At 46.4% G+C, this 17,998-nt stretch overlaps 1 protein-coding gene across 1 annotated transcript; it reads left to right on the top strand.

The window, feature by feature from the left end:
- Positions 1-434: 434 nt before the first annotated feature.
- On the top strand, positions 435-17,998 carry LOC308235432 (uncharacterized protein). Its single transcript, XM_080644223.1, has 5 exons — positions 435-623; positions 3,045-3,190; positions 4,727-4,853; positions 12,966-13,039; positions 14,157-17,998. The coding sequence occupies exons 2-5, from the start codon at positions 3,176-3,178 to the stop codon at positions 15,999-16,001; spliced, it is 2,061 nt and encodes a 686-aa protein (XP_080500349.1). The 5' UTR covers positions 435-623; positions 3,045-3,175; the 3' UTR covers positions 16,002-17,998.

Genomic DNA, 17,998 nt, shown 5'->3' with positions numbered 1-17,998 from the left:
CAGCCAGTAGCTCTAACCACAGCCTCTGGGATCTGGAAACTTCTGTGTGAATTCCAGATTCCTCCTCCCCTCTTTATGCTTTGCCACAGCTGCCATTTACTCGCTAGCACCCTAATAAAAGAGCAGCCCCTCTACCTGGGGAGCCTTGTGCCATCAAAGGGCACCTGGCCCTTTCCTCCCTTTAAAGAAGTAAAATAAACGCCCTCTCTCTGCTCCTGTCTCTTCTCTCCCTTGTGAATCCTTTCACAGCCGCGTCACCAGCCAAACCCCCAACAATGACGTGGGAACTCCACTAGGAAGGGCTGTCCCTGTGGGAGGAGGTGAGGGAACCAGGGCTGCCCCCTTGGTCCTGCCCCGCCCTCCCTCCCTCTGTCCCTGCAGCTCGGCCCCTCCCCCATCGCGGAGTCGCTCAGCTCAGGCCCCGCCCATCCCGCAGGGAGGAGCATGCGCAGTTCCTTGCAGGCGTGGAAGCGGCTGTGGAGGGGAAGGTGGCGGTTCCCCCTGAGGAGGTGTTTGTGCTTTAAAGCTGCTGCTCTCCGTCCTCCTCCCAGCAGGGAAGGCTGAGGGGCGCTGCAGGCGCTGAAGTCCTTGTTGAGGTCCCCGCCCCGGAGCCCCTCACGGCGGTGAGTCCGCGTCCCGGGAGGCTGCGCAGTGGAGGCGCCGCGTTCCTTTGGGCGGAAACTGAGGTCCCGGCCCGCGGTCTGTCCGCCTTTGGCTGTGGGCCACCGCCTGCCGCGCGGTTTTCCTGCTGAAAACCATTCCCGGGGCCGCCGGTCCTCCCCGCGGGGCTGAGAGTCTGGTCAGTGGGTTCCCGCCCTTTGCGCCCCTCCCCCCGCCCGGCGCTTTCTGCCCAAAGAGCCCGGATGGCTCCCGGCCTGGGGGCTGCTCCCCGCCTTCCTAGGCCCACCCCCATTAATAAGGGGTCTGAATGCCAGGGGAGCACAGTTTCCATGGGGTGGGACTCAGGGGGAAGAACGCGGTGTCCCCAGAAGAGGTGACCTGCCCGCAGGGAGGGGCTTTGTGGGAGCGGTGACTGTGGGGGGCGGGGAACCGGGCTGGGGGGTCAGGAGAGGGAGTGAGAGAGACAGACACGTGGGAGGGAGAAAGGGCAGTGAGGGGTCCACAGAGAGGGGCCCATAGGGGGGGGGGTGTGGGAGGGACTGGATGGTGACGGTAGGAGTGAGGGGGTAACTCGGGAAAGGAGCCTGAGGAGGAAGGAAGCGGGGAAATAGGGAGGAGGGGGAGCACAGAGAGAGGAAGGGGGGCTGAGAGGGAGAGGGTCCTGGTGAGCAGAAGTGGGGGCCACACTGGAGGAGGCAGGTCAGACAGAGACACTGGTTCAGAGGAGAAGAGTTGGGGGAGCGAGTGCAGGGACAGAAAGGGGGGCTCAGGGATGAGGGGGCAGAGGGGGAAGCAGCACGGAGTCAGCCAGCTGTGGGGAGCAGGACAGACTGTAACAGGCAGCAGAGGGGCCGCGGGCGTGGGGAGGGAAAGACGCAGACGTGTGTGGAGATGGGAGCAATCAGAGACCAGGAGAAAGAGCACCTGAAGGGAAAAGGGTTTCAGGAGGTTCATGGTCCAGGTGTAGGGACAGAGAGAGAGAAAAGGGGAGAAAGAAGAGGGAGGAGAGGGGGACACAGGAACGGACCACAGTGGAGAGAAAGGGAACAGGGAGACAGAGACAGATCCATAGACAGAAATGCATAGCAGTGGGAGGAGGGGAACCCTGATCTGTGTGAGGGGTGAGCTGATGGGGTGTGGATGGTTAAGGTGTTATATATTGGCTTGTGGCTTTATATGTTTAATTTAACAATGGAATTGTTTAAACATTTGACTGAGAATTACAAATCTCCAGTTCATAAGGCTTGCAAATTGTATAATTTTTTGCTCCATTTGCAACCTTATTCTCACAGAGGGAGAGCCTGGTATGTTCCTGATGGGTCCCTTGTCATTTCCTGGGATGGCAAGAAGGAGGTGACCTGGGACAAGAGATGACTGAGTGATGCTTTATCAGGGATTATTAGAAGCACTCGATCTTTTTTTCTCTCCCATGGATTTTCTTTTTGAATCTCTGACATTTAATTCATGTAAATGACCATTAACTTGTGAAATCAGCATTGGTGATGTCTGACACCTCTTATATAATTCTTTTCTTAATATAACGTAGTCTCCACCTTTTTAAAGCTTTAGACCTAGAAATCATTACATTAAAACGACACAACCTTGATTGTTTTTGTTTTAAATATATTGTGTGTAGATTCTGATTCTGAGCCCTGCATCCTTCCTACTCTTTATCATACCTCGAGACATTCATTGGCACTTAGTAATATGAGGCGATCTCCGCGTGCACATGGTAAGGATGGCAATGGTCTTCACAGTCGCGAGCTAGTTGTGTGAGTTGGTTTCATGTTCAGCTCCTTTTTCCTTCCCTTCATGTGATTTGTTGAATTAGTGTCTGGGAGCCACAAGGAGTTCCCCTAAGTCCCTCTTGTCCATTTTCTGAACATAAAGAAGGATGGCCTGGATTGACCTGGAACTTGGTTCCCACAGAGCCCCTCTATTCATGGTGAAGTCATTTGATGAGCATATTTCAGTAGCTAACTTTCCCCAAAGGCTTTAGCATGAAGACCTGTTCTCTGTAATTTCCTGGGAAAGGAGGGAGGAAATCTACCTGGGAAACCTGCACATGCACTAGTTCTTGCTTCACCCCCTCCCACAACCCAGAGGTCTCAGGTGTGCTGGGTGTGATGTCTGGTACCCAGCACTACTGAAAACAGCTCTGGGGGAGCCTCGAAGGCCCCAGGAGGGAACTAGTTAAAAGATGTCATGTCCTGGGTTCCCGGGCAGGGTATTGTTTTGGGTTTGGGGTTACAGCCGAGCAGCACATTCTCATTGCTGTAGGAGTTTGTGGATGTCTTTGGGAGGAGAGACACATGAAGACAGAATGAAACACCTCACAGTGTGGTCTCCTTGTAGGACCTCATTGTTCCTGACTCTCTCCTGTGACAAAGGACAGGAGGGCATGGCCTTTTCCTCATTTCCAGATCCTTCTGACTGTGAGTGTGAGGGGAGCTGATTAACAGGCTGTGCAGACTCCTTTGAAGGCACATTCTGTGACTCCTCAACATACTGTCACCTGAGGAAACATCCCAGACCCCATCAGGACTAGGACCACATGGCTGCTTCTCAGGTAAAAGATGTGTCCTGGGTAAGAGGCTGTTTGCTTTTCCTCTAACATCTGTTGATCTATTTCTCTTTCCCTTCTCACACCTGTGTCGTCTTTGCTGCCCCTGTTACCCTCTTTCCTGTTCCCCACAGCTGGCTGACTCTCAGGGCTGCTTCTCCCTCTGCTCCATCATCACGAAGCCCCCCTTTCTGTGCCTGCACTCGCTCCCCCCAATTCTTCTCCTCTGAATCAGTCTCTCTAAAATGCCTCCCCCTTTGTTGCCCCACTTCTGTGCACCAGGTCCCCTCTCCCTCTCAGTCCCCTTCATCTCTCTGGGGCTCCTTCCTCTCCTCCATATTTCCCTACTTCTGATGTTCTTGCCTTTCCAGGTTGTTTTCCTTTCTTTATTTCCTTTTTTCTTATGATTGTCAACATCAGCAGTTTCTATATTTCTCCTCTCTCTTTTTTAATATATGTTTTCATTGATTTCAGAATGGGAAGGAGAGGTGGAAAAAGGTAGAAACGTCAGTGATGAGGGAGAGTCATTGATCAGCTGCCTCCTGCACACCCCACACTGGGGACTGAGCCTGCAATTTGGTTGTATGTCCAGACCGCACATCAAACCAGTGACACATTGGTGCATGGGTCAGTGCTCAGCCATTTGGCCACACCAGCTGGACCAGGCAGAATAATCTTGTTCTAAGATTACTCACAGTAAATTTCCCACTAGGATTGTGGTTCCTATGTGTCCTATTCCATGAGAACTTAATTCCATGAACAAAGCCTTTTAGTTCAAATTTGTATAGGAATTATTTCCTGTGTTTTCTTTTTCTCTGTATTCAGAAGTATGGCACATGATGTGGAAACATTGGCATCACAAGTGAAAAGTGAGCTTGTTACACATGTGGAAACACAGGCCCCATCTCAGAACCTGGATCAGCATCTGTGTTTACATTTCGTTGTGGTCTGCTTCACACCTGAGAAGAAGTCCATATACTTCCAACCAACCATCTCATTTCCAGCTCTGAAATATACAGCACTGACCCTGAACGCTGCAAATGCAGCACCCAGAAGTCCATATGCCTGTGTACATGCCTTAATTTAATTTAATTTTTTAATATATTTTTATTGATTTCAGAGAGGAAGAGAGAGAGAGAGAGAGAAACTTCAATAATGAGAGAGAATCATTGATTAGCTGCCTCCTGCACACCCCCTACTGGGGATGGAGCCCACAACCCAGGCATGTGACCTTCACTGGAATCCAACCCCCGACTCTTCAGTCTAGACTGACACTCCACTGAGGCAAAGGGGCTAGGGCTATGCCCTAATTTTAATTTTATTTTCCTGTAAAGTAAAATCTGTACCTGGATTTGTAGACATATTTCATCCTCATCTGTCAGTGTTAGAAAACACATCAGAGAATGTTACTGGGGCAAAGTGATCTTACTGGATGATTCAGGATACTCCCCTAGGTTCAAACCTCTTCTGTCACTGGTTTCTTGTTGGTTAACATTGTGAAGTCTTCTGATGACCTGTTGGTAAACTTGTCTTTTCTTTCAGGGACCGCTGACCTTCAGGGATGTGGCCATAGATTTCTCTGAGGAGGAGTGGGAGTGCCTGGACCCCGCTCAGCGGAACTTGTACCTGGATGTGATGGTGGAGAACTACAGCAACCTGGCCTCCCTGGGTGAGGATGACTGCCTTCCCGAGTTCCTCCTCCACCCGCAGCATTTGTTTCCTTTATTATTTTAACTTCTCCAGGGGCTTCTGCTTTCTAGGGTAGAGTTTGTTCTGTAGGAACAAATTGTGTCCTAGCTGGTTTGGCTCAGTGGATAGACTCCATGGCCTGCAGACTAAAAGGACCCAGGTTCAATTCTGGTCAGGTGCCAATGCCCAGGTTGTGGCCTTGCTCCCCAATAGGTGGCATGCAGGAGGCAACCGATCAATGATTCTCATCATTGATGTTTCTCTCTTTTTCTCCCTCTCCCATCCTCTCTGAAAGCAATAAAAATATAGTCTATATAATAAAAGCGTAATATGCAAATCAACTAAACGGCTAAACAGTGGAACTACCATCCAGGACTACGCTATGACACCCACTGGCACCAGGCTAGCCAAGACGGGTGCGATGCAATTGGTCAGGGGCCCAGCCATCGCCCCCTGATCATCCCCTCGAGGGAGGCCCAGGCCACCAGCCGGCTGTGTGATCAATCGGGTTACTCCATGATCGTCCAAAGAGGCAGGCAAATTGGATTCTTGCACTTACAAATATGGGTCTAGGCATCTGTCATGTCTTTTCATGGCTTGGTGTATTATTTCTTTATTTTTTTTAAAATATATTTTATTGATTTTCCACAGAGAGAAAGGGAGAGGGATAGAGAGCCAGAAACATCGATGAGAGAGAAACATCGATCAGCTGCCTCTTGCACACTCCCTACTGGGGATGTGCCCGCAACCAAGGTACATGCCCCTGACCAGAATCAAACCCTGGACCCCTCAGTCCGCAGGCTGACGCTCCATCCACCGAGCCAAACAGCCAGGGCTATTATTTCTTTACTAGAGGCCCGGTGCATGAAATTCGTACACGGGCTGCGGGGTCGGGGGGGGTGTCTCCCTCAGCCCAACCTGCACCCTTTCCAATCTGGGACCCCTTGAGGGATGTCCGACTGCCCGTTTAGGCCTGATCGCACTGGGATTGGGCCTAAATGGGCAGTCAGACAACCCTCTCACAATCCAGGGCTGCTGGCTCCCAACTGCTCGCCTGCCTGCCTGCCTGACTGCCCCTAACAGCTTCTGCTTGCCAGCCTGATCACCCCCTAACCAGTCCCCTGCCAGTCTGATCGATGCCTAACTACTCCCCTGCCAGCCTGGTCACCCCCAACTGCCCTCCCCTGCAGGCCTGGTCACCCCCACCTGCCCTCCCCTGCTGGCTTGGTCACATCTAACTTACCTCCCTTGGCAGGCTGGTCGCTCCTACCTACCCTCCCCTGCTGGCCTGATTGCCCCTAAATGCCCTCCCCTCCTGGCCTGGTCACCCCTAATTGCCCTCTGCTGCCGGCCTGGTCGCCCCTTAACTGTCTTCTCCTGCAGGCCTAGTGGCCCCCAACTGCCCTCCCCTGCAGGCCTGGTTCTCCCCAACTGCCCTCCCCTGCAGGGCTGATCCCCCCCAACTGTCCTCCCCAAAGGCCTGGGTCCCCCCCAACTGCCCTCCCTTTTAGGCCTCGTCCCTCCCAACTGCCCTCCCTTGCTGGCCTGATGCGAGGGAGGGCAGTAGGGGGTTACTGGGCCGCCACAAGAGGAGCAGTTAGGCGTTGATCAGGCTGGCAGGGGAGTGGTTAGGGGTGATCAGGCTGGCAGGCCATCTTGTGGTGGCTATCTTGTTTGAGTCCACATGGTGGAACCATCTTGTGCATTGGAGTGATGGTTAATTTGCATATTACCTCTTTATTAGATAGGATAGTAGTGAATAGGACTTCATTGTATGTACTTCAGCATATTTATCCCTTCACTTGTTGATGGACCTCTTTATTGCTCCCAATATTTGTAAATTATGAATAAACAGCCCCTTGTAGGCTTTTGTGTAGATAAAAGGCTTAACTCTGGTTTAATAGTAAGGAGCCCAATTCCTGGATCCCATGATGAGTGTATATTTAGTTTTATAAAAACCTCTAGACCATCTCCCCAAGGGGCTGTAGCATTAGGCATTTTCAGCAGCAGTGATTGGAGTTCCAGTTGCTCCACCATCACAAAGGCATCTGGAGGGGTCAGTGTTCTGGATTCTGACCTGTTCAATGGTGGTTGAGTGTTGCTTGCCTGTGCTCTCTGTTACTTCTCCTTGTTTTAATGTGCATTTCCTTAGTGACATAAGAGGTGCAGGAACTTGTTACGGTGATTTTCTATGTGTATATACACTGAGTGGTCAGATTATTATGCGTTCAGAGATCATAATAATCTGGCTATTCAGTATATTTTGTAGTGCTGTGTGTTAAGGTGCTTGGCCCTTTTCAGTCATGTTGGTTCTTTTCTCCTGTACATGTTGACTTTGATATATAGATAGATAGATAGATAGATAGATAGATAGATAGATAGATTTCATTCAGAGAGGGAGAGAGGCAGAGAAACCTCAATGATCAGAGAGAATCATAGATCGGCTGACTCCTGCACACACCCTACTTGACATCCAGCCCGCAATGCGGGAATGTGCCCTGACCAGGAATCGAACCGTGACCTCCTGATTCATAGGTCAACTGCTGAGCCATGCCAGCTGGGCCATGTTGACTTTTACAAATCTATTTTCTCAGCCTATCCCTTTTCTTTTTTTTCTGTTGTGGATACCGTATTTGTTGCTGTTGTTTTTTCTTTAATGTTTGAGCTGATACATTGGGAATTTCCATTTGAATACAGTGGATTGAAATACAAACTTGGTTATGTATTTGCCTTTCAAAAATGTGAACTATATAAAATTAATGTAGTTTTATATTCAATAACATGGAAGTTAAATTTGCAGGTACTGTGTCATTTCTGGAATAAACACAGTGAGACATGACTTGAAGGAGATGAGTTGAGATATAAATTTTGTATCCTCACATGTCAAGTCAAATGAAGTCTTTTAATTTATTTCAAATGATAGAGCATCATTATAAAAATAGTCCTTTATTTCCAGTCCAATATCTTCACTATTTGAAAATAATAGTGCAATGGATAAATGAGTGGGTGTATTTTTTTGAATTCATGTTCTCTGTATAAATCCCTAGAAATGGAATCTCTGTATTATCAGGTTGTTTGTAAATATTGGAAAATCCTCCATTGTGTTTTTTTTTTTTTAATATATATTATTAATTTTTTTACAGAGAGAAAGAGAGAGGGATAGAGAATTAGAAACATCGATGAGAGAGACATCGATCAGCTGCCTCCTGCACACCTCCTACTGAGGATGTGCCCGCAACCAAGGTACATGCCCTTGACCGGAATCGAACCTGGGACCCTTCAGTCCGCAGGCCGACGCTCTATCCACTGAGCTAAACCGGTTAGGGCCTCCATCGTGTTTTGATAGTGGCTGCACCAATCCTTTATAATAAAGAGCTAATATGCTAATTAGACCAAACAGCCGAATGACCTTCCAGATGACCTCTGGACGAAGCCAGGGCTGTGAGGGCCGGCTTGCATGAATTTCGTGCACTGGGCCTCTAGTGTGTTTACTAGTATAATCTTGCTGACAGTGCATGAATGTTGTCATTTCCCCACTTCATTGGTAATACTTGTATATTTATTTATGGATGATTGGCATCCTCTTAGGTGTTTGGTGGTATTTCATGGTGGTGTCCATTTGCATTTCTCTGATGATGAATGAGTTGGACATCATTTAATATGTCTATTGCATATCTGTATGTCCTGTTTGGGAAATGTCTATTCAGGTCCCCTGCCCATTTTTCATTCATATTGAGTTTTGGTATTAAGTTGTGTGAGTTCCTTAAATATTTTGGATCTTTAGCTTTTGAGGATGTAGTATTGCTGGGTTTTTGTTGTTGTTATACTTGGTGGTTTCTTTGTTATGCCAAACTTACTGTTTTGTAGTCTCATTTCTTTATTTTTTAGCTCCTTTGTTATGCCTAGGAAGATATATCCAAACCAGTATTCTTAAGAGTGATGGGAAAGTTCATTGACTATGCTTTCTTCCTAAGTTTTCATGGTTTCAGGTCTGATATTTTAGCTGTTAATCCATGCTGAATTCATTTTGGTTCATGGCATATTTTGCATATATCTGTTCAGTATTTCTCGCTCTACTACCTCAGCCCTTTGCAGCTCCTCTGATTCTCCGTGAGCTTTTCTCTTTCCTTCTAGTTGTAGAATTTCCACTCAACCAGCTTTCCTGTGGTTCTGGATTATGTCCGTTCTTTCTTTTAGCTGTAGTTTTGAAACTGTTGTGCGAGGGAGGAGTTCAGATCAGGCGTACTGAAACTACGGCCCGCGGGCCACATGAGGCCCGCCGAGGACATTTATCCGGCCCACCAGGTGCCGCTGCCTGTCCTGCTTAGCAGCCGACTCGTCCCGGGCACACAGTGTGCATAAGAATTTGTTCATAGTTTTTATTTTAAACTATAGTCCGGCCCTTCAATGGTCTGAGGGACAGTGAACTGGCCCCCTGTTTAAAAAGTTTGAGTACCGCCCTGACCGGTTTGGTACAGTGGATAGAGCGTTGGCCTGCGGACTGAAAGGTCCCAGGTTCGATTCCAGTGAAGGGCATGTACCTTGGTTGCAGGCACATCCCCAGTAGGGGGTGTGCAAGAGCCAGCTGATCGATGTTTCTCTCTCATCGATGTTTCTAACTCTCTATCCCTCTCCCTTCCTCTCTGTAAAAAATCAATAAAATATATTTTTTTAAAAAAAGGTTAAAAATAAATAAATAAATAAATAAATAACAAGTTTGAGTACCCCTGGTTTAGATGCTTACCTATGCCGCCATCTTGGTTTCTCTCCAGAAGTGTATTTCTTAAGGATTTTTTATAGGCCAGGTCTAATAATGAGTGAGTTTTGGAGCTGGAAAAGTTTTTACCTCTCCATTGTTGATCTGTTTTGTCATTATTCTTGTTGTATGGTTTTTGTTCATTTATCAGTTCAGTGTTCTATTTCGTAGCCTTTTTTGCCCCCAATAGTATTCTGCTTAGAAACCCCCAATGATCTTAGAGGAGGTGTCTTTTCCATGAGAAGTTATGTTTCATATGCTTTTACGGTTGTATTCTGGGTTAATGATATTTTCATGGTTTTTTGTCTGTTCTAACGTTTATATTTATTCTACTTAGAGTTCATTGAGCTGCTTGCATTTGTATGTTGCTTTCTTCAATTGTCAGGATCTTACACTATGAATTTTCTATATAAGCTACCTTCTCATTTTCAGGTACATTGGCAGATCAGTGTGTTTCTACACGTGATGGTCGAAAACAACTGTCTTTATGGGGTCCTCCTGGAGGTTGACTTGTTCGTGTCTTAGGAGTTCCTTAAATTCTCTTCATATTTCCACTTGTTTACTGGCTTTTCAGAATAAAAATTTTAATGATTTATGTACAAATTCTTTCATCATTTAATTATTATTTTTAAAATATCGTTATTGATTTCAGAGAGGAAGGGAGAAGGGGAGAGAGAGAGAGAGAGAGAGAGAGAGAGAGAGAGAGACATCAATGAAGAGAAAGCATCATCGATCGTCTACGTCCTGCATGATCGGGGATTGAGCCTTCAACCAAGGCCTGTGCCCTGACCTGGAACTAAAGTGTGACCACCTGGTTCATAGATCAAAGCTCAACCACTGAGGCACCGTTTCCAGGCAAATTCTTTGATGTTTTAAGTTAAACACGACTTTCATGAATGATTCTATTAGAGGCCTGGTGCACAAAATTTGTAAATGGGTGGGGTGTCCCTCAGCCCACCCTGTACCCTCTCCAATCTGGACCCCTTGAGGGATGTCTGACTGCCCGTTTAGGCCCAATTCCGGTGGGATCAGGCCTAAATGGGCATTCAGACATCCCTCTCACAATCCAGGACTGCTGGCTCAGACGCCTGCCTGATTGCCCCTAACAGCTTCTGCCTGCCAGCCTGATCAGCCCCTAACCACTCTCCTGCCAGACTGATTGACACCTAACTGTTCCCCTGCCAGCCCTATTGCTCCTAATTGCCCTCCCCTGCCAGCCTGGTCACCTCTAACAGCCCTCTCCTGCCGGCCTGGTCGCCCCCAACTGCCCTCCCCTGCAGGCCTGGTCACCCCCAACTGCCCTACCCTACAAGCCTTGGTACCCCTAACTGTCCTCCCCTGCTGGCCTGGTCACCCCCAACTGCCCTCCCCTGCAGGCCTGCTCACCCCTAACTGCCCTCCCTTGCCAGCCTGGTCACCTCTAACTGCCCTCCCCTGCAGGCCTGGTCCCTTCCAACTACCCTCCCCTGCAGGCCTGGTTGCCCCCAACTGCCCTTCCCTGCATGCCTAGTCACCCCTAACTGCCCTCCCTTGCTGGCCTGGTCACCCCCCAACTGCCCACCCTTACAGGCCTGGTCCGTCCCAACTGCCCTCCCCTGCAGGCCTCATTGCCCACATCTACCCTCCCCTGCAAGCCATCTTGGGGCGGCCATCTTTGACAACATGGGGCGGCCGTCTTTGCATGTTGGAGTGACGGTCAATTTGCATGTTACTCTTTTATTATATAGGATGGTATTTTTTTTTAATATATTTTATTGATATTTCACAGAGAAGAAGGGAGAGGGATAGAGAGCTAGAAACATCGATGAGAGAGAAACATCGATCAGCTGCCTCCTGCACACCTCCGACTGAGGATGTGCCCTCAACCAGGGTAAATGCCCTTGACCGGAATCGAACCCGGGACCTTTAAGTCCACAGGCCGACGCTCTCTCCACTGAGCCAAACCGGTTTCGGCTAGGATGGTATTTTTTAAAAATATATTTTATTGCTTTTTTACAGAGAGGAAGGGAGAGGGATAGAGAGTTAGAAACATCGATCAGCTGCCTCCTCACACCTCCTGGGTATGTGCCCGCAACCAAGGTACATGCCCTTGACCAGAATCGAACCTGGGACCTTTCAGTCCACAAGCCGACGCTCTATCCACTGAGCGGCACCGGTTAGGGCTAGGATTGTATTTTTTAATTTAAGTATTATGTTTTTCAATTTCCCCTTTTGTTTTTTGTTTTTTTTTTTGTTTTTTTTATTAACATTTTTACAGAGAGGAAGGGAGAGGGATAGAGACCTAGAAACATCGATGAGAGAGAAACATCGATCAGCTGCCTCCTGCACGCCCCCCACTGGGGATGTGCCCGCAACCAAGGTACATGCCCTTGCCGGAATCGAACCTGGGACCCTTCAGTCCGCAGGCCGACGCTCTATCCACTGAGCCAAACCGGTTTCGGCTCAATTTCCCCTTTTGGTATGGTGTTTATAAAATACTTTCTCATTGTATTTTACTTTAATTATATAGTATTTTGGTGAAATTATTGTCATTTTATTTCTCCTTTTTACTTTAAGATATTTAGTTGCATTCTTTTTCAGGTAATTAATATATTTCCATTAATGTAGTGCACGTTTGGGTACTTTTATTTTGTGTTTCTGACGGAACACTTTTTCTGTTTCTTCGCATGACTTAATATCTTTTGTTGAGATTCCAGAATTATTAACAAGCAGGCTTTAACATGCTTTCTATAGAAGGTAACAAATAATAACCATCTGTAGAACAAAGTGTACTTTCGGTCAACACTGTTTTCAGGATCTGTATTCTTGGTTTGGTTATGTGTTTAATTTCCCAGTTGAATTGTTCCCTGTTTCTTTCTCAGGCCCACGGTATCTTTTTGGGCTTGATATACATCTTCAATACCACTGTCTTTGTGGTGCTCAAACACTTTCTCATTGTTTCTTTGTAGCAGCCACTGCAGGGCACTCAAATGTACTGCCATCATTCTGTTTGCACACTGTGTCATGCACAACAGACACATGTTCTTCAAAACAGAGATATCATTGAACATGCACTTCCCTCATCTCTCTGTCTCTCCAGCGAAGAAACTGGGAATTGGGAGTGTTTTTATAATATGGCCATTGTGTGCCAGGGTGTTGGAGCAGGTATCATTGGCAAATGTAAGCAACTCTTTGTTCCTCTTTGATGTGACTTTTCTTCATTGTACCTATCTGGAGCTTTCTTTGCATCCTTCACTGGCTCTTGGAGTACTCAAAAATGTCATTTGGTCTATACTTGCTGTTAACTTCAAAGTGCACTCACCTGATTGTCAAAACTGAAAATTTGTTTTCTTTCAGCTATGTTATCTGAAAATGACCAGGCCTTTATGCCAAATCCCGGAATACCGGATTTATTCTCTGAAATAATACTGGTAAGATATAAAAGGTGTGGTTTTGATAATGTACACTTAATGAAAGCCTTGGAATTTCAGGAAGAGTGTGATGAGAAGGGAGGATTTTAATATAAACAGAACTAATCTGGAACAGTTATCATAATAAATTTCTTGTTACCTATAGAGATCAAGTATATTACGCATTTGGGAAACCTCCTAGTTTAAAGTCAGTTACATTGGCAGATCAGTGTGTTTTTGTTTTTTTTTGTGTGTTTTTTTAAAATATATTTTACTGATTTTTACAGAGTGGAAGGGAGAGGGAGAGTTAGAAACATCGATGAAAGAAAAACATTGATCAGCTGCCTCCTGCACACCCCCCACTGGGGATGTACCCGCAACCAAGGTATATGCCCTTGACTGGAATCGAACCTGGGACCACCTCAGTCCGCAGGCCGACGCTCTATCCACTGAGCCAAACCAGTTAGGGCAGATCAGTGTGTTTTTGCATGTGTTGGTCGAAAACAACTTTTTACTGTTATGCATTCTTGGAAAGGGAATCGGGATAAACTAGGAATTCACATAGTCTGTAGTGTAAATAATCATTTGAATTGTTTAAAATGTAGGGTGGCATTAAATTTTCATTTAATCACTTCTAAAATGTGTAGATTTATATTGTATCCATAAAATTAAATGTGCTCAATTTAGCAATCTTTTATGATAGTTTTTATTAAAAAATATATTTTTATTGATTTCAGAAAGTAAGGGAGAGGATGAGAGAGTGGAAAACATCAATGATGAAAGAATCATTCATTGACTGCCTCCTGCATGCCTCCCACTGTGGACTGATCCTGGAACCAGGGCATGTGCCCGGAATGGGAACAGAACCATGGCCTACTTGTTCATACATCAAAGCTCAACCACTGAGCCATGATGGCTGGGAAATTTGGCGGTCTTTTAAACAAAGATTCATTCTTCTTCCTCTGACAATGTTTTATACTAGTATTTATTTTTTTTGTCTATAATTTTAATAAATTAGGAAAGCTTTTTCTATACAATTATCTTGGTTTAATAAATATCACAAAAAGGTTCTTATGAAAAAAGTTATAATGAAATTATAACTGTTACTAAAGGTCTTTCTATCTCCCATTATCACCAGAGTACACATAACGGAAATAGCAACTATGAGTGGATTGAACATTGCAAAAAGTATAAGCAAAAGTCATATTTTAATTATCGGAGAAGTGAGCTTGCAGAGGACCATTATAAAAGTGGAAATGTCATTGACCAAATGTCCAATCACAACATACATCAGGTTATTCCTTTTGTGGAGGAGGCATACAATGGAAGTAAGTGTGTCCAGTCTTTTCAGCAGTCTACAAATTACGTTGAACGGGAGAATATTCATACTGGGGAGGAGGCTTACAAATGGAATCTGTGTGGGAGAGTCTTCAGTCAAATATTCAATCTGGAAATGGAAAAAATCCATAGTGGAAAAAAACCTTTTCAATGTAAAGATTCTGGTAAAACATCTAATTGGCCTTCAAGTTGTACTCTAAATCAGAAAATTCACACTGCAGACAAGACTTACAAATGTAAAGCATGTGACAAACCTTTTAAATGTCATTCATCTCTTACTGTACATACAGGAGGAAATCCTACTACAGCAAAATTTTACAAACTCGGGGAAAACGGAACAGGCTTTAGTCAGTCCTCAAGACATACTCAACATCATAGAAATCGTAAAGAAGAAAAGTCTTATAAGTGTTCAGAGTGTGGCAAAGTCTTTAGCCGGCCCTCAACCCTTAGTATTCACCTGAGAATTCACACTGGAGAGAAACCTTATAAATATAGAGAATATGGAAAATCCTTAAACAGCCATGCAGTTCTTAATAATCATCACAGTGTTCATACTGAAGATAAGCCTTATAAATGTAGAGATTGTGGTAAAGCATTCCTCCACATCTCAAACATGATTCGACATCAGAAAGTTCATACTGGAGAGAAACCTTACAAATGTATAGAATGTGGCAAAGCCTTTAGTCAGTCCTCCTCCCTTAATCGTCATCAGAGTGTTCATACTGGAGAGAAGCCTTATAAATGTACAGAATGTGGCAAAGCGTTCAGTGAGTCTGCAACCCTTAATCGACATCAGAGAGTTCATACTGGAGAGAAGCCGTATAAATGTAGAGAATGTGACCAAGCCTTTATCTGGCCCTCAACCCTTAGTAGTCATCAGAAAATTCACACTGGAGAGAAACCTTACAAATATAGAGAATATGGCAAATCCTTAACCAGCCATGCAGGTGTTACTAATCATCAAGGTGTTCATACTGAAGATAAACCTTATAAATGTAGAGAATGTGGTAAAGCATTCCCCCATGCCTCAAATATGATTCGACATCAGAAAGTGCATACTGGAAAGAAACCTTACAAATGTAGAGAATGTGGTAAAGCCTTTAGCGATTCATCTTCCCTTATTCGACATCATAGGGTTCACACTGGAGAGAAGCTTTATAAATGTGGAGAATGTGGCAAAGCCTTTAGTTGGTCCTCAAACCTTATCAATCATCAGAGAGTTCACAGTGGAGAGAAGCCTTATAAATGTGGAGAATGTGGCAAAGTCTTTAGCCGGGCCTCAATTCTTACTGCACATCAGAGAATTCACACTGGTGAGAAGCCTTATAAATGTAGAGAATGTGGCAAAGCCTTTAGTTGGTCCTCAAACCTTACTAAGCATCAGAGAGTTCACACTGGAGAGAAGCCTTATAAATGTGGAGAATGTGGCAAAGCCTACAGGCATTCTCCAGCCCTTATTTACCATCAGAGAGTACATACTGGAGAGAAGCCTTATACGTTTGGAAAATGTGGCGAATCCTTTGGCAATGGCTCAAACCTCTCAGCACATCAGAGAGTCCATACTGGAGAGAAGTATTACGGATGTGAGGGGAGTCCTAAATCCTTTACCAACAGTGATAACTCACTGAACATCACAGAATTTTAAATAGGAAGAAGCCTTCTGAATGTGAAAAATGTATAAAAGCCTTTAAAAGGCATTTTTATATTACTGTACATGAGAGACTTTCATACTAAAGAGAGACCTTACAAATTTAGAGCATGTGCAAGAGCCTGTACCCACAGCTCGTAATTTACTGAATAACAGCGATGTTTACAGTGGAGGACACATGTCCTTTGGAGCATGTCTGGGTGCTCAGGGTGGGCACCTGTGATATGACAGTGAGAGGGTGCAGTGGTCACACCCTGTTCCCACGGAGTCTAGTGCAGCGACGAAACTGCCTCCGTGGGGCTAATGCATGTGCTGAGGCAGGAGCTGGTGCTGACAGACACCTGGTGGGCGCAGGGCAGCCCTCGCTGAGGTGCCTTCAGTCATCGTTTGAGATTGGGAACCCAAAGGAGGCAAGGACGTTCGTCATGTCAGAGAAATGGCAGGAGAGTCGGGGCGACTGCAGAGAAGGAATGTGCACTTGGGGTGTTGGTGTCCATGAGCAAAGGCCGCCCTGACTGAGCCTCGCTCGCCCAAGGCCTATCGTGTGCCTGCCAGGCAGCGGGTGACAGGATGTGCTTTTCTGCGTTAAATGAAAGAAAACATTGATTCTTCTGTTGCCCGCAAAGGTGGAAAGTGCAGTGGGGAGTGAGCGAGGTTCCCTGTCTGGGGGTTCCAAACTGGCCGTTGGTTCCTTTCACCGCTGACTAGAGATATATAGGATGTGCCCCCAAAATGTATACACACTTTGAATACCTACTAATTCCAATGGGTTTAAGCATGAAAAGAAAGAAACAACAATAGAGCTGTCATCTGTTAAAAGAGTGGCCATAAACTGGCAGTCGGACATCCCCCGAGGGGTCCCGGATTGGAGAGGGTCTGGCTGAGGGACCCCCCCACCCCTGTGCACGAATTTCATGCACCGGGCCTCTATACATAAAAGCCTAATATGGAAATAGTCCACTGGGGAGTTTCGACCTGGAGAGTGGAAGTTTCATCGCTTGCTATGACATGCGCTGACCACCAGGTGGTGGCACAGAACATGGTGGGCATCAGTGATGCTCTGAGTCCTCTCGCCAGCTATCTGGGTCCTCATGTCTGGTGAGAATGCAGGGTGTCCAATGAAGTCCCTCTCCCCCTACTATCTGGGAAACCAGGGCTCACGCTACAGGGAAGCCCCCTGTGCTCAGGTGCTGGCACCCATGAGGAGCCCTCCCCACAGCTGTGCAGCCTCTCCCAGCTGCTGGGACTGCAGGGACTGTTTGGGCTTCCCTTGGGTTCACACAGAAGCCAGTCTGCGAGGCTGGCCGGAAGAGAACGAGTTGCCCACCCTTCTTCCTTGTGGCGCCTCTGGTTGGCCCAAAGGCCCACGCTGCGCCCGGGCCTGTGGTGTCCGGCTGTGCTCACAGCATCTCCACATGGGGACTTGGATGCAGTGACTCTCACAACAGAGCACGCATGGGGGCCCTTCCATGCCAGATGTTCATGCTTTGATCACAGACCAGGCCTGGGAAATGTACCATGCATGAATTTCATGCACCAGGTCTCTACTAAAAGTATATTTAGAAAAATAACATTCTGCCCTAACCGGTTTGGCTCAGTGGATAGAGCATCAGCCTGCGGACTGAAGGGTCCCGGGTTCGATTCCACTCAAAGGCATGTATCTTGGTTGCGGGCACATCCCTGGTGGGAGGTGTGCAGGAGGCAGCTGATCAATATTTCTCACTCAGCGATGTTTCTAGCTCTCTATCCCTCTCTTTTCCTCTCTATAAAATATCAATAAAATATATTTTAGCCAAAACCGGTTTCGCTCAGTGGATAGAGCGTCGGCCTGCGGACTGGAGGGTCCTTGGTTCGGTTCTGGTCAAGGGCATGTGCCTTGGTTGCGAGCACATCCCCAGTGGGAGGTGTGCAGGAGGCAGCTGATCGATGTTCTCTCTCATGGATGTTTCTAACTATCTCTCTCCCTCTCTGTAAAAAATTAATAAAATACATTT

Source organism: Plecotus auritus (assembly GCF_963455305.1).
Source record: "Plecotus auritus genome assembly, chromosome: 10".
Taxonomy (NCBI): Eukaryota; Metazoa; Chordata; class Mammalia; order Chiroptera; family Vespertilionidae; genus Plecotus; species Plecotus auritus.
Note: the sequence above shows the minus strand (reverse complement) of the source record. Positions and strands in the feature narration are given on the sequence as shown.

Coding starts and splice junctions, on each gene's coding strand:
- LOC308235432 (XM_080644223.1), top strand. Junction 4,854..12,965: donor CAGCAACCTGGCCTCCCTGG/GTGAGGATGACT, acceptor GTTTTCTTTCAG/CTATGTTATCTGAAAATGAC. Junction 13,040..14,156: donor TATTCTCTGAAATAATACTG/GTAAGATATAAA, acceptor CATTATCACCAG/AGTACACATAACGGAAATAG.